Below are 16594 nucleotides of genomic sequence, written 5' to 3'. Positions count from 1 at the left end.
TTCAGAGATAGTGAACTTCCTGAGAGGAGAGGAGGGGAGTCGAGTGTTGTGGGCCGAGGCCACAGCAGGTGTGTGCAAAGAGGTCTGGAGGGATGAGGGAAGTTTGGAAATGAAAGGAGTTTCACGGGTGGAGTAGGGCACGAATACATGGCTGACAAAAATCCTGCCCTTGGTGGGTGCTGCAATTTGCTTGCTTTCTAATAGGCTTTCCTCCTTCACCCACCTGCCCCCTTGACAAGAGAACAAAATTTAATTTAGAAGAATCAGAATTTATTTCACTATGTGAACATTAAGAATTTGCCTACATAGTTGAAAATATTCACAAAGGACTTGATCATTCACACTTATACACAGAGAAAGTCTGCAGAATAAAAAAATGCTCCTTTACCCATCCGACCCCTCAGGGTGGCAGAGGGTTTGCCAATTCCACTGCAGGGCTTCAGTCTTCATGAATGTTGAATAGTTTGGCTACTTCATTGAGATCTTCATGCTGCTCACCGTCCTTAATGATCTGAGGGAGAGAAACAATAGGTCCCTAACTCACTCCATGTGCATTTAGGCCATGCCCACACAATGGGGCCACCTGGGGCAGTCCCCATATCACAATGGGAGGGAGGTGTGGGAACAGCTCTCTGCTAAACCCAAACAAGCAGCCTGCCAACTCCCAGATCACCCAGCCAAGTCCCAAGTAAAAAATAATGTTCCTGAGCCAAGGCTATACCTTTGTTCTGCTTAGGCACAATTTGACCTGGGGGACAATGCATCTCAGGGCACCTGATGAAGTTACAGGAGTGTTTCTGAGCCGTACTTCCCATCTTCCTCTAAGAGTTATGACGGGCACCTACCTTCCTTGCTATTGGCATTCGGTTAAAGATGTTCCATAGCACAATCCCCACGACCACTTTGTCCCTGAGGTAGAAGATGACACCTTTGCCGTAGTCCTCCCCCTGGACGGGGGCCTGTGGAACTGCCGGGGTGCTGGGAGGAATAGCAATTTCTGAAGCCTCGGACTCTGTCTCACTCTCTGATCGGATACCAGTTCCTGTGGCCAGCCCCCAAAACAAATAAACATAGAAGCAAAATCAAAACTTCAGTTATTATGAGCCTGGGAAATTCTAGAAGCCAGCAGTCTTTCAAGACCTGCTTCAAGCTACTTCTAGAGGATTTGTTTCTCTATGCCCCCTCAGTAAACCCTGGCCTTCACCAGCCCCTCTCCAGTGACAAAGCCAAGGAAAGGTCTTCCTTGCCAGCTCCTGGGCACAGGGTCAGTCTGACCCAAAACTTCCCTCCCTTATTATCTCATTTTAAATTCATGCTATGAATATTTCCTGATATCTGGATTTCTTCAAACTGCAGAAGGCTGGTCCTTGTCCTCTAAGAAATATTCTAGAGCGGCATGGTCCAAATACAGTAGCCACTAGCCACAGCCATGTAAATGAACATCATTTCAAACTGAGTAAGATGTAAAATTCAGTTCCTTATCTGCACTCACCATGTTTCATGAGCTCAGAAGCCACATGTGGCTAGTGGCTAATGTACTGGACAGAGCAGAGATGGAACATTTCCATCGCAGCAGAAAGTTCTATTTGACAGTGCTATTAGACAGATACTTTAGCCAAAGCAGAAGGCACTTCCATGTGGAAAAACCATAGTGAAGGCATTTCTTCCTAGAGAAAGATAAGAGGGGAAGGGAAGGGTGGCATGGGAAGGGGGCACCTTGCCTTCTGAGAACCACTAGCCTCCAATAACACTGTCCAGTGGACAGAGCAGTGACATGAATCCACTTACTAGGTTACTAGGAGAGATCAATTAAGGAATATGGAATACATTAGAATTACACAGGAAAAGGAACTACATATCCATATAATGTCTTACTTTCTCCTTCTTAAAGAGCACCCTGCCCTTGAGACACCTCTGGCAAAAGGACACAGAGGTTAAATAACCTGAGCTAAGGTTAAGGAATAAGGTCTCGGAGTTAATGAAAGAGACATGTGTGGGAGAGAAGTTCATTCCAAGAGAGGTGCCTCCCATCTAAAGAAAACCTGGCACTAAGATCTGCCAAATGGAATGAGAGGCAGCTAAAGAACTACTCAGCCCAGTTCCTCCCTGCCCAGGACCCATGGAGGACAGCCAGTCTTAAGCTAAGGCTCTCAGGCCGTGTTCTTGAGATTCGCCTGAAGCAAAATAATAAAAATGACAACTGAAAGAAAGAAAAAAACGCAACCTAAAAAGTTCAGGTTTTCTTGTTTTCTTCCTTAGATAGGTCTTCCCAGAGACAAACGAAACAACAGTGTCGTTGAGTTAGCCACTGTCCACTGTCTAGGACAGATACCCGCAATATTTGAATCTATGCTTTGCACAGGATACCTGATTTTGCCAAATCTCAGACCACTAAAGAGTGAGGACTTGAGGTTTGGTTTCTTTTAAAGCACAACATGAAGAGAGGCTTTCACTGACAGCCCCCGCTGGCCAATACAGAAACCCCTTGTTCAGGAGAATCTGGACCACTGCTTCTCAACACTCTCTAAGAGGAGTGCTGGGGCTTCCTTACCTGACTGCTCTGTGGCAGCTCTGGGGTTGTCTTGTGCAGTTGCTTTTGCAAAAACACCAACTGTGGGCAAACTACTGTCCACAAGACCAATAGCTTCATAGCCAACATCGGGGCCCAAATCACTCCTAACAAGAGAGAAGAGGGTGTTCTGTCAAGGGACTGTAAGGAATGACACGGTAGCACATATTCACTACGACAATGCACTTTTTTTTTTTCTTTTTTTTTCCTGAGCCGGAGTTTCGCTTGTCGCCCAGGCTGGAGTGCAATGGTGAGAACTCAGCTCATTGCAACATCTGCCTCCTGGGTTCAAGTGATTCTCCAGCCTCAGCCTCCTGAGTAGCTGGGATTACAGGCATCCACTACTACACCTGGCTAATTTTTGTATTTTTAGTAGAGACGGGATTTTACCATGCTGGCCAGGCTTGTCTTGAACTCCTGACCTCAAGTAATCTGCCCGCCTTGGCCTCCCAGAGTGCAGGGATTACAGACATGAGCCACCGTGCCCGACCAACACCGCACTCTTATGCTAACCAAAGAACTCAGTATGCATATCACGAGACGCCAAACTGATCTGCTGTTGCTAGAGCATCTAGGGATGACCATGAGAAAGTAAGATTAACCCTAACAGCTTTGACTTTTCCTTAAAAAGCCATTATACACGATCACATATCCATGCAGTGATTGAAGTGTTCTTCAATTTATTCATGCTTTTATCCCATGCCACATTTGAAAAGTGATGAGGTCCCCACTTTTGCTATTCACTACTTTCGTCTTGAAATTCCCTTTTTGAAGCTTCAAAGAGTGTTCCACATTTACAGAATTCAGAATTTGAGATGTTTTATGGTTTCATTAACCTACGGTATTTCCCCTTAGCCTCCACTTTTCTTTTCTTTAGCTTTTAAAACGTTTTTATTTAAAAAATTCAGACGAGCTCTTGGTATGTTGCCCAAGTTGGTCTCGAACTTCTGGGCTCAAGCAATCCCCCAGCCTCGGTCTCCCAAAGTGCTGGGATTAGAGGCATGAGCAACCACACCAGACCAGCCTTCATCTTTTAGGACTGGAATGCTTTCTGACAGTCTTTTTTTTTTTTTTTTTTTTTGAGACGGAGTCTCGCTCTATTGCCCAGGCCGGAGTGCAGTGGTGTGATCTCGGCTCACTGCAACCTCCACCTCCCGGGTCCAAGCAATTCTCCTGCCTCAGCCTACCGAGTAGCTGGGATTACAGGCGCGCGTCACTATGCCAGGCTAATTTTTGTATTTTTAGTAGAGACAGGGTTTCACCATGTTGGTCAGGCTGGTCTCGAACTCCTGGCTTTGTGATCCGCCCACCTCGGCCTCTGAGATATTTTGCCAGAAGTGCTGGTGCCATCTCCATTCATTCACCTAGTCTAACAAACATCAGACGGAACACTTAAAATAACTTTTTTTTCTCTTTTAATGTTTTACAAAAGGAGCAGTTTGGTGAAAAACCCATCAGGACACTTTTGCCAGATGGTTACCTGAGGGTAGAATGTGTGGACATGAGATGGACTTTTTTCCCTTCTGTATGAAAGCTAACTGGCTCATAATAAAACCAAACCATAACTCTGTGTTATGGTCCTAGAGATACTGAACTGTAATCAATTGGGTCCCCAAGGCACACAACTATTACCAGAACATTGACTGATGCCAGTACGGCTTAGCAGCTCCAGTCATATTTTCTCCAGCCAATCTTCCACTCACAACAGCATGATCATGGTGCTCTACCCGCCTCCTTCCCAACTTTATATCATAGAAGCATGCAGCATCTCCTGCCTGTGGAAACAAATACATAACATGAACACATGATTAAAAACAAAAAAAGCAAGTTAAAGACAAAATATAAACTTTGGGGGCTCAAAGAACACTTGTAATGGTAACTAATTCATGTTTTCCATCTACAGGCCAGAGTTGTACTTAAACTAACAAAAACAGCTGATAACCCATTCAATTTTTTTTTTTTTTTTTTTTTTTGAGACAGGGTCTCACTCTATTGCCTGGGCTGGAGTGCAGTGGTGCGATCATGGCTCACCAGAGCCTGGACCTCCAGGCTCAGATGATCCTCCCACCTCAGCCTCCCAAGTAGCTGGGACTACAGGAATGTACCACTATGCCTGGCTAAATTTTTTTTTTTTTTTTTAAGAGCTGGGGTGTTGCCATGTTGCCCAGGCTGGTCTCGAACTCCTGGGCTCAAGCAATGTCCCTGCCTCAGCCTTCCAAAGTGTTGGGATTACAGGTGTGAGCCACCATGCCTGGCCTGAGATCTCATTTTAAAATATCAATTCCAGGCCAGGTGCAGTGGCTCATGCCCGTAATCCCAGCACTTTGGGAGGCCAAGGTGGGCAGATCACAAGGTCAGGAGTTTGAGACAAGCCTGGCCAATATGGTGAAACCCCATCTCTACTAAAAATACAAAAAATTAGGCGGGTGTGGTGGCGAGCACCTGTAATCCCAGCTACTTGGGAGGCTGAGACAGGATAATGGCTTGAACCCGGGAGGCAGAGGTTGCAGTGAGCTGAGATCGTGCCACTGTACTCCAGACTGGGAAACAGAGTGAGACTACGTCCCCCCCCAAAAAAAATCTATTCTGCTTCCATAAAGCTAACCTAAATCTTCTATAGTTCGGTTTACTTATGCCTACTTCCTGTTCTTTCCTTAACAGACCAGATATTTAATAACCATGATTTGCAGAATATTCTTTTCTATATGTAGAAACCAGTTTTTGGATGTGACTGCCTCTCACCTAGAAATGTTTTCTTAGATTTCTTTTTGTCATTCAGTATTCATTCATTCAACAAATATTTATGGAGTACTTATTATATACAAAAGTATTATGTTGTCCGGGTTGCTGAGACAAAACTGACATGGACCTTGACTATGAGGAGCATACAACCTAGTACAGAAAGATACAGCCTTGCTCATAACTACAGAGCAATGTAAACAGTAATGTGCCATATGAAAGGTACAGATTAAAGGAGTCAAGTATTTCAAGCAGAGGGCAAGAACCTCCAGCCGGGGGTGAACTGGGCCAGCTTCACGAAGGATGTGGTATTTGAGCTCTCTAACCCTTTGTTCATCTTTGTGGCTATTTAGACTCCCCCAAAGCAACCTAAAAATCCAACGAGTAAGCAACGGTAAAGTAAACTGTGAATTCACTTAATGGAACATATAGTCATTAAACTGTTTACAAAGTCTGAAGCAACATAGAAAATGCTTACATTTATGGTGTTAAGTGGAAAAGAGCAGAATATTATATATAGTATGCTTGCCATGAATAAAACAAACCAACAATAAAACCTACATGCAAGGAAACAAAGGGAAGGAAATTCACCAAAATATTAATGGTTGCTGCAGGTGACTTTCCTCTCGCCTTCTCGTCTGTCTTCTACATTGACCACATATTACTTTTTTTTTTTTTTGAGACTGAGTCTTGCTCTGTTGTTGCCCAGGCTGGAGGACAGTGGCGTGATCTCTGCTCACTGCAGCCTCTGCCTCCTGAATTCAAGTGATTCTCCTGCCTCACTCAGCCCCCCAAGTAGCTGGGATTACAGGCCTGTGCCACTACACCCGGCTAATTTTTGTATATTTTTAGTAGACACGGGGTTTTGCCATGTTAGCCAGGCTGGTCTCGAACTCCTGATCTCAAGTGATCCACCTGCCTCAGCCTCCCAAAGTGCTGGAATTACAGGCGTGAGCCACTTCGCCTGGCCCACGTATTACTTTTATAACAAGTTTAAAAAATCCAGTACATTTCATCTTTTTTTTTTTAAAGCAAGGTTTGGAGGGGAAAAAAACTCCTCCAAGGTGCCTATGTCCTTAGTTGCAGAGTCCATAAACAAACACAATACACTTGTAACTAGCAATGGGGAAATTACCTCATGGTTCCTACATACTATAGTCTTGTTTGTGTCATAATAGATTGTAAAAAACAGCTAAAAATAGTACTCAAGGAAAATGAAAACAGCGTAATTTTCCTTTCTAGGGAACAGGTTATAAATTGCTTCATCCTCCATCCTCCGGATTCACGTTTGAGCAAAGGGAACAGCAGATCCATCTGAAAGCTATGTGCATGCCCACCAGGGGTTATGCCAGTGGCTGATGCCAATAAGTAGAACCGGAAGAGCTCTACTCCTGCAGGCATGCACACTGCTCATTTTATCTGCCACTAGCTTGCACATGAGGCCATACCTGGTCTTCTGAATCAAGCAATTCACACATTTCTATTCTGTACCCTCAGCCTCTAAACATTCTGACCCTATCTGGTTAGGCTGATGAGCTTTAGCATACCACCGGGCAGACCTGTTCACAGGCTAGGGAGAATGAACTGTGCCTGGTCATGCTGTAGCACACTTACCACCCAGATGTTAGAGCGTGCTTGTAGCTCTGCATTTACCCGGAAGCCACCAAAATCTGAGTCTATTTCCAGGCCACCAGTCTTGGCCAACTCAACATTGGGCTCCAGGCCCACAGCTGCCACTATGTGGTCAGTTTCTACCTGAGGCAAAAAAGAAATAATTCAGTCAATTACCACAGTTCCCATTTATGCCTACAGGCGTAACAATGGCCCATCATGCCATTAAGAATTGGGACTTCAAAAAATCATGGGTTAACTTACCTCTGGTAAATGGATTTTAAGTTCTATTTCATAAGCCTCCACCACCCCATCCCATGCACATCCCCCATGTCATTCGAACAGAAATCTGCCACCCTAGCCAGGACTCAAAACTCTGTGAGACAGACAGAAAGGGGCTAAGGGAAAGTGGTTCACAGGTGTCTACTCTGGCTCTCATCATTCTGTTTTAATGGAGGGGTAGTTAATTCGGAAAATTATATCAGGTTAATGGCAACTGCCAGGAAAAATAATCTACTGGTGTCAAATGAAGGAGTAAGAATGAGGCAAGGGGAGCAGAGAACTGGAAGGCCTCCTGGCAGGCTGTCTTTTCCTTCCTTACCTTCCTGCCGTCTTTCAGCTTGATAAGTAACTTGCCACTGCTGACTCCAACCGATTGAACAATAGCATTGGGCATCACCTTAACTCCCTCTGTAAAGGCAAACAAGACCTGAGAGTGAGCCTACGAGGCTGTCACTTTCATGGGAAATAGGGAAGCTGACCAGTGGTCTCCTTCATGGTAAAACCAATAATCAGTACACAGGCAGTTTTGGAGAGCCGCAAGAACCTACACCCATGGCTCATTTCCAGCACTTCCAGGAATTTGGGGCATCTGATTCAGAACACCTAGATGAACTTAGCTGACTGGAGAATGGTGGAAACATTTTACAGGCCAGGTGATAGGGCTTATGTCAAGGGGGTTCCCATAGAAGCAAAGTTTGCCTTAGGTCACACTCAAAGGAAATAGAGTGGCAGCATATAGAAACAGTCTCTCTACCTCGTCTGACTTTTTCCATGGTCCAGTTGCTGAGGTATTCAGGGAGGATCTTTCCCATATTTCCTTTCTCGGGGAAGAGCTGAATCACTTCTGTGCCCAAGGCTCGAGCTGGGAAGAAGAAACAGAGTAGTTACAGCAGGAAGCAAAAGTCAATCCTAGGAAGACAGTAAGAGAAGTAAAGGAGCAGCAGGCAGCCCTCACTAAAGACAGGGCAGAGCTGCAATCCAGGCCAGAGCGCCCACTTACAGGACACTGGGCATGAGGGCCTCAGTGCTCAAGTTCATTTGTAACGCAAATACAACAGGTATCAGAACTTCTGGCCCCAGATTAAGCTTCAGATGGTGAACTCTGTGTACTTCCACCCATGCAGTCACCTAAGGCTTACACAAGTGCTTTGCAACCTCTGAATAGGAAGCATCCTCCTGAAAAGATGCCCTGATTTCATATATCTGAAAAAGAACATTAAGATAACTAGTTGCCATGAAACATTCCAACTGGAGCTCACAGATCCGTCAAGCTGGGAACCATCATGTGCCCAAAGAAGGTTTTGGCTTTTTACACGAGGCAGCAGTTGAAAGACACCTATAATTCTGTAGTCTGCATTGCTCTTATCATCTTCATAAGTTACTTTCCTTAATATTTTATTTCTAAGGAGTCCTGGCATAGAGGTAGAGGAAAGGAAAGAAAGCATTGCTGTTGGCAGGGTGCAGTGGCTCACACCTGTAATTCCAGCACTTTGGGAGGCCGAGGTGGGCGGATCACCTGAGGTTGGGGGTTCAAGACCAGCCTGACCAACATGGAGAAACCCCGTCTCTACTAAAAATACAAAATTAGCCAGCTGTGGTGGTGCATGCCTGTAATCCCAGCTACTCTGGAGGCTGAGGCAGGAGAATCGCTTGAACCTCGGAGGCGGAGGTTGCAGTGAGCAGAGGTCGCACCATTGCACTCCAGCCTGGGCAACAAGAGCGAAACTCCGTCTCAAAAAAATAAAATAAAATAAAATAAAATAAAATAAAATTTAAAAAGCATCGCTGTTAAGTTGCTCAGGTGACAGCTTTTTGGTCACCAAGGGATCCCTCACCAGAACTAATCTCAGTGCTTAGCTTTTCACTGTATAAACCTTAATTAAACTCTACGGATCCTGCCAAACACATCTCTGGGATTCACAGAAAAGCTGTATAAGACTAGAGAAAGAATATCAAGGTCACTCCTCAATACTCACCCTTTCTGCCAAGAGCACAGGCCAGTTCGCTACCAAGGAAGCCCCCACCGATAATCGTAATTGATTTGACTTCCCGTGAAATCTTCTCCAAGCTTCTAAAGTCTCCAATCTGCAGGACCACATCAGTTTAGTCCATTAATTTCCAAAAGGGGCATAGGATAATAATACTAGGAAGTAGTTTCTTCTAAATCTTTGGCAACTGTAAATTTTCTCCTTGTATAAAGTGACTCAATTAAAACTTCTATATTATTAATGCAAATTTCTTTCTTCATGGTAAAATTCCTTCTATAAACAGTGGTTCTCAATTGGTGGCAATTTTGTCCCTATCTTCCCCAGGAGGACATCTGGCAATATCTGAAGACATTTTTGGTTGTGAGAGCAAGTAGGTGCTCCCAGCATTTAGTGTACAAGAGGCCAGGATGCTGCTAACATACTACAATGGCATAAGACAGCCCCTACTACAATTATCCAGCTCAAAATGCCAATACTGCAGAGGCTGACAAACCTTGTTCTAGGAAGAACTTAAAAGACAGTACCCAGTCTGGCCAACAGGGTGAAATCTCATCCCTACTAAAAATACAAAAAAAATTAGCTGGTCGTGGTGGCACATGCCTGTAATTCCAGCTACTTGGGAGACTGAGTCACAAGAATCGCTTGAACCTGGGAGGTGGACGTTGCAGTGAACCAAGATCGTGCCACCGCACTCCAGCCTGGGCGATAGAGTGAGACTCAGTCTTGGAAAAAAAAAAAAAAAAGACAGGGCCGGGCGCGGTGGCTCACGCCTGTAATCCCAGCACTTTGGGAGGCCAAGGCAGGTGGATCACAAGGTCAGGAGATTGAGACTATCCTGGCTAACATGGTGAAACCCCGTCTCTACTAAAAATACAAAAAATTAGCCGGGCATGGTGGTGGATGCTTGTAGTCCCAGCTACTTGGGAGGCTGAGGCAGGAGAATGGCGTGAACTCGGGAGGCAGAGCTTGCAGTGAGCCGAGATTGCGCCACTGCACTGCAGCCTGGGCAACAGAGCGAGACCCTGTCTCAAAAAAAAAAAAAAAAAGAAGACAGGACAAATCTTATCCCTGAAAAAATGACAGCGGTTTTTATACACACAGTGTTAAGCAGCAGAACACCCCCTTGCTTTTTCTTTAGGTACTTTTTTTCTCTGAAGTCTCTACACAGCAGTTGCAATGAAAATGCCAACAGGCTATAAGGGGTTCCAATGAATCAAACGCATCAGGAAAAAACAACTATGGAAGAGCAATCAGAAGGATCTGTTGCAAGCAATACAAACACTCCATTTTTTCCGTAGGAGCTTAAAACCCTTGAGTGAGGTATCTGAGGTGCAGAGAGAGGAAGTGACTTGCTCAAGGCCAGATAACAAGTCTGGAGAAGAGCCATAAATAGAACTTGGATCTCCCAAGTCCCGGGTGGGTGCTTGGGGACTGCAAGATTATACTACCTCTTCAAAAACAACACAAAGAAAACACTAAAGCAGACAATTACCTTTCTGAAAAGCGTTGTTCTACTCTTCACCTCTGCTCCAGCCCTATCAATGGCAGACAGACTTCTTGGAGTACCTCCTGGAAATAAGAGAAGGAAAACCCTTTAGCCCAACAAGCAGGAGCTAGCCCAAACAATACTCCCTCCACCACACAAAGGTGGAGCCCTCTTCACTTAGCACCATGGCGGCAACAACAGGATAGGATATGAAGGCTTTGTTTGCCTTCAGCTCGCCTCCCAGCAGGCTTTTTGTCAGTTGTCTTTGAGAAGCAGATTTGAGAGTCTGTCTTCAAGGGGTACACCCTCCCCCTAGGTGGCCAAAAGGCCTTACTTTTGGCTTCCATGTTCTCTTCGAGTTTCTCATGAGGATTTGCCAGCTAGCATAGCTACATGGGTTTGATGAATTGCTTCTGTCTCCTCTCTTGGTTTCTGATTGCAACTGGCAATGAAGCCACAAACAACATCACTTTTAGGGCACAGGGCACAGGGTGAAGGCTAAGCAGGGAGAGAAAAAAGGGCAACTTCTTCATGCCTTTACTGGGAGAAGAGCAAGGATCATCCAGAAGGGCTGGTGATCCAGGATGCCTGGACACAGCCAGCTTTTGTACCAAGAGAAGACACCCACTTCAGAGAGTCTGGGTTTCCATTTTCTTAAGTAGTAATACCTTCTACAGAGAAAGCTGGACTCTAAAACTTGAATGAGCTGTATCAGGGAAGAAAGCCATCTCCAGAAATGCTCACCTGTTGCAATCAAGCACTTTTCATAGGTTATTTGAGAGCCATCATTAAGTTTCACCATGTTGCCTCTCACATCCAGCTGTACTACCTGGTACAGTCACACACATACACAAAAGAGGTAGAGATGAATTAGCTTTGAAAAAAATTTATTGATATATAATTCACATCAAATTCACCATTTTAAAGTGTGGAATTCTGTGGATTTCAATATATTCACAAGGTTGTGCCACCATCACCACTATCTGATTTCAGAATATTTCCATCACCACCCCCAAACTCCAGGCCAATAAGAAGTTGTCAGTCCAGGACGGGCACAGTGACTCATGCCTGTAATCCCAACACTCTGGGAGGCTGAGGCGGGCGGATCACTGAGGCCATGAGTTCGAGACCAGCCTGGCCAATATGGCAAAACCCCGTCTCTACTAAAAATACAAAAATTAGCCAGGTGTGGTGGCATATGCCTGTGGTCCCAGCTACTGGGGAGACTGAGGTAGGAGAATCACTTGAACCTGGGAGGCAAAGGTTGCAGTGAGCTGAGATCATGCCACTGCACTCCAGCCTGGGCAACAGAGGAAGATTCTGTCTCAAAACAAAACAAAACAAAAAACAAACAAACACAAAAGTTGTCAGCCCAATAAGAAGAATTAGTTCTTGACCTAAAGCGATCCTTAAGAAACCATATCCAAGTAATCATGGGAACCACAGTTTCTGGTACCCAGTTTTTTCAGGCAGTCATATGTTGGAAATAGACAGAAAGCAGGTAACATTAGAGCAAGTCATGACAGTCCTGAAGCCCTGCCCCATGTGTGGAAAAGGAGAATCGGAATAGCCTTTCTTATTTGGCTGTTTGGAATTACTTATTATTACTTTGTTAATAACCCTCCTATATCTACAACATTTTTACAGAATGCTTTCTCCAACTTGTAGCCTTCACTGAAACTTGGCTCTCTCTTAAGGAGAGCTTACATGTAGAGGCTGTTAGTTCCCCTACACTCCACATCGCAAGGCCAGGAGGAGGTGTTGGCATTTTGCAAGCTTCTTGAGGTTACTGGTCTGCTGCTTCCAGATTCTTGTACTTTCATTCTCTTCTGAGGGACATCAGAGGAGTCCTACATTCCTATGAATCACTTTTTTGAGCCACCTCCTCGCTACTCCTCCTGATTCACTGAAGACCTTGGAAACTGGCTCATACTGTTCCTCATCTTGTTATCTCCTAAACTGCTCCTTCTACCTCAATTATCCTACTTGTTGGTCACAATTTTCCATCCCTTCAGCTTTCGCTCAGTCTGTCTCCTATACTTGCTTTCAATTTTCTCTGTTTATTTGACTAGCTGCTCCATTCTAACTAATTTGGGCTGATGGTAGAACATCCAAACTGTTCTTTTGCCAGTACCTTTAATTCCCTTGCACCCTACTCCTTCTTATGGTTAAGAGTTTGAGCTTTGGAGTCAGAGAGAATAGGCACCCAGTCTTTGCTCCACTCTTTACTAGCTATGAGACCATTCAATTAAGCACCTACTATGTATCAAGTTTAGACAGTGATCCTCACTGCTTTCAGAGTTTAGTGGCCAAGACAATTTGACAAGCACTAACAGTAATCAAGAGTGATACATGTGATATGAGTGGTAAGAACAGTGCAGGTAGTACTGGGAACATATGACATATGCCATCTAGTCAGGGTGGGTTGGGTAAAGCTTTCTAGAGGCAACGACATGAACTGAGATCTGATGCAGCTTCTTTAGCCTCCTTTGATTTGTCCCTGGTAAGCTCCCTCTTCAATCCAATCCCGCTACTCAACCCTCACGTTGCTCGCTCTCAGATAACCATCTTATGTTCTATTGTATTGTGAAAACAAATGAAGCCATTAGATGTGATCTTCCACAGCTTCCCATGAGGCATGAGGGCTCCCCACCACCCCTGCCCAGCCTATTAACATTCTTGTCCCATCCAACAGGTCCCGCCTTTGATTCTACGTCCTCTTCACGCTTTTATCCAATTGCCATCTCTCTCTTCTCATTTAAATCTTTTGAAAGAGTACTTTACCCTCTTTTCTAACTTCCCAATGGTATCTGTTTTATTTTATTTTATTTTATTATTTTTTTGAGATGGAGTCTTGTTCTGTCACCCAGGCTGGAGTGCACTGATGCAATCTTGGCTCACTGCAACCTCCGCCTCCTGGATTCAAGCAATTCTTGTGCTTCAGCCTCCTGAGTAGCTGGGATTACAGGTGTGCATTACCACACCCGGCTAATTTTTGTATTTTTAGTAGAGACGTGTTTTCACCATGTTGGCCAGGCTGGTCTCTAACTCCTGACCTCAAGCGATTCACCTGCTTCAGCCTCCCAAAGGTATCTGAACCACCAAATCTCACGGTGCATTTTACAGTTCTTTTCTTCCCAGATTCCTCTGCCACAGTAATACTGTGGATCACATCCTCCTTCTTGAAACTCCCTATATCCTTGGCTCCTGTCCTCAGGTTTCGGGTTCTTCTTAAACCTGCCTCCTAAAAATTGGGGTTCCCCAGGGCTCTATCCTTGCCTTACTCCTCTTCTCACCAGATCAGTTCTCCCTGGGAGGCTTCACCTACTCTCATGGTTTCAACTCCTACACATATGCAGATGATTCTCGACTCTCTGTCTGAGCCCAGGTCCCCTGAGCGTAGCAGTCATATGTCCAACTGCCCAGAAGACACCTTCACACAGATATTCCACTTCATACTTAATGGTCCAAAACTGAATTCTATCTTCTCCCTTAAACTAGCTCTTCCTCTTGTAATGTCTTTTTCAGCTGGGGGTACCCTGCCATCCACTCAGACATGCAGGCTAGAAATTAGAAAATCATCTTTGCCTCCTCCATCTCCTACCTTTAACCAACCACCAAGCCTCATCAAGCATGCCTCCTAAGCATGCCTCAAGTGTGCTCCCTACTTCTCTTCACCTTTCTATCAAGAAGTAATACTGGCTGGACATGATGGCTCATGCCTGTAATCTCAGCACTTTGGGAAGCCAAGGTGGGTGGATCACCTAAGGTCAGGAGTTCGAGACCAACCTGGCCTACATGGTGAAACCCCGTCTCTACTAAAAAGACAAAAAAAAATTAGCCAGGTATGGTGGCGCATGCAGCTACTTAGGAGGCTAAGGCAGGAGAATCACTTGAACCTGGAAGGCAGAGGTTGCAGTGAGCCAAGATCACGCCACTGTACTCCAGCCTGGGCAACAGAGTGAGAATCTGTCTCAAAAAAAAAAAAAAAAAAAAAATTAATACACTGTACACTGATGCTATTAATAGTTTAGGCTCTGGAATCAGAATATCTGGGTTCCAATTCTGTGGCCTCAGACAGACCCGGGTTCAAATTCTCTCCCTACCGCTTACTAGCTATGTGAGTTTAGGCAAATTATTTAAAATTTATTTATTTTTAAAAATTTCAACTTATTTCTCTGTAAGAGGGAAATAATATTCACCTCATAAGGTTATTGGGAGGATAAAATGAGATGGTACACATAAAGCATTTAATAACTGTGCTTACAAGATTAGAATAGGTACTATACAAATTTTACCTCTTACTTTCTTCTTCATCATCATCATCATCACACCACTACTACTCTAATTTGGGCTCTCATCACCTGTTGCCTAGATTATTGCAATAATCTCTGAAATGGTCTCCCTCTAGTCTTGTCTCACTGAAATCCATCCTCCTCACAGCCAATAGTGATTATTTAAAATTCAATTGCCTAAAATGCAACAGCTCCCCAGCTCTCCAGTGCAGAAAAAGCTCTTTCATGCAAAGCCCTCCACAATCAGGCCCCCTGCTTCATCTCTTGCCACTTCCTAATTTGTACCTAACTGCTCTGTCAGTACCGAGCTGCTTCTATTTCCTGGCACCAAACATGCTTTTTTGTACCCCTGTGCTTCTGCTTAAATGCTGTTCTTTTTTACTTGAATGCTCTTCACTCTTCTCTAGTCTGGTGAATGCCTCTTCATTCCATAAGACTGCCCATTCTGTAAGACCTTCTCCTCCAGAAAGCCTTTCCTGATGTCATCACTCAACTGGGCATGCTTCCCAGTATTTCCCACAACATAGTGCACAGATCTCTCTTACTACACACCTATGTGTTATGATTATGTATTTATGTTTCTGCCTAATACAGTTAGCCCCTAGAGGGCAGGGCCTGAGTGTTGTTTACACATAGGGGACACAATGTCTCATTACCAGCTTATCAACAAACCTATATCCATCTTCTCTGTCTAATGTCCCCTTATAGGAGAAGTGGGTATGTTTCTAACAAACGACAATTCCTCCATTTATGCTGTGTATCTCATCTACTCTGGGCTTTTGCTCCTTCAGAAAACACCTCCCTATTGGAACACTGCCATTAGTTTACACACACACTCTAGTACCTGCCATTAACAACAATAAAATATAACAAAACCATCCTGGGACTCCAGAAATACCCTCTAATAACTGACCTTATTACTCAGACACTCACCTTTTAAAGTCTAACAATATCTTCTATGCTGAGTTATGCCCAAATTATTTTACTATAATGAATAATACATATTTGTCAATCTTTTCTCATCAATAATCCCAGAGAGAAGTTAGCGTGGGAAAATAGGAAGGATGAGGAAGGGTAGAAGAGCAAATAGGAGAGATAACAGCTTTTAGGGTCAAGTTGAGTCAGCATGCTACCCTAGGCTTTGATACTAGTGCTTTCCCCAGAAAGACACACTCAGCATTATTAAACCTAAAGCAGCTCGATCCTTCTTTGATGAGCTACAATGGCAGGACAGACATAAATGGTAATGGAAACACACATCACCATACTGGCTGGTGGGCACGTACGTACAGCCTGACAAAGGAAGCGGTCTACTAGCTCACCTTCTTCCCAGTGAGGACAGCCACACCACCATTCTCAATGTGAGGCAGGTCCTGAGCAGAGACATAGAAAGAAGGTGGCTGGAAATATATGCTGTATGGAGCAGAGAGGGAGAATATTATAAGCATGTGGAACTGTTATCAGCTTCCCCCATAGCTTTAATAAAACTGTTTCCATTATCAGAAACTGTAAGGGACGTTTTCCAAAGTAAGTCTCCAAGTCTATTAAATCGTGGTCATGACTTGCTTACATACAGGCATCCAGATCAGGAGTTCTCAACCTGGGGCAATTTTGCCCCCAGGGG

General features: G+C 44.4%; 1 protein-coding gene across 3 annotated transcripts in view; it reads right to left on the bottom strand.

The window, feature by feature from the left end:
* Positions 1-248: 248 nt before the first annotated feature.
* AIFM1 (apoptosis-inducing factor, mitochondrion-associated, 1) overlaps positions 249-16594 on the bottom strand; it is a 35786-nt gene continuing 19440 nt past the window's right edge. For 2 of the 3 annotated variants that reach the window (XM_011988836.1, XM_011988837.1), the window contains exons 6-16: positions 16293-16383; positions 11420-11504; positions 10682-10758; positions 9178-9286; positions 7956-8063; positions 7521-7609; positions 6923-7063; positions 4202-4344; positions 2552-2676; positions 846-1042; positions 249-511 (exon numbers count right to left, since the gene is read on the bottom strand). In XM_011988836.1, coding sequence (XP_011844226.1) covers positions 440-511; positions 846-1042; positions 2552-2676; positions 4202-4344; positions 6923-7063; positions 7521-7609; positions 7956-8063; positions 9178-9286; positions 10682-10758; positions 11420-11504; positions 16293-16383 — 1237 coding nt within the window. In that variant the 3' untranslated portion in view covers positions 249-439. The remainder of the gene's footprint in view (positions 512-845; positions 1043-2551; positions 2677-4201; positions 4345-6922; positions 7064-7520; positions 7610-7955; positions 8064-9177; positions 9287-10681; positions 10759-11419; positions 11505-16292; positions 16384-16594) is intronic. The other variant, XM_011988838.1, reaches the window with a different exon arrangement.

The sequence above is a fragment of the Mandrillus leucophaeus genome, unplaced genomic scaffold, assembly GCF_000951045.1.
Source record: "Mandrillus leucophaeus isolate KB7577 unplaced genomic scaffold, Mleu.le_1.0 Scaffold339, whole genome shotgun sequence".
In the NCBI taxonomy this organism is placed as follows: Eukaryota; Metazoa; Chordata; class Mammalia; order Primates; family Cercopithecidae; genus Mandrillus; species Mandrillus leucophaeus.
Note: the sequence above shows the minus strand (reverse complement) of the source record. Positions and strands in the feature narration are given on the sequence as shown.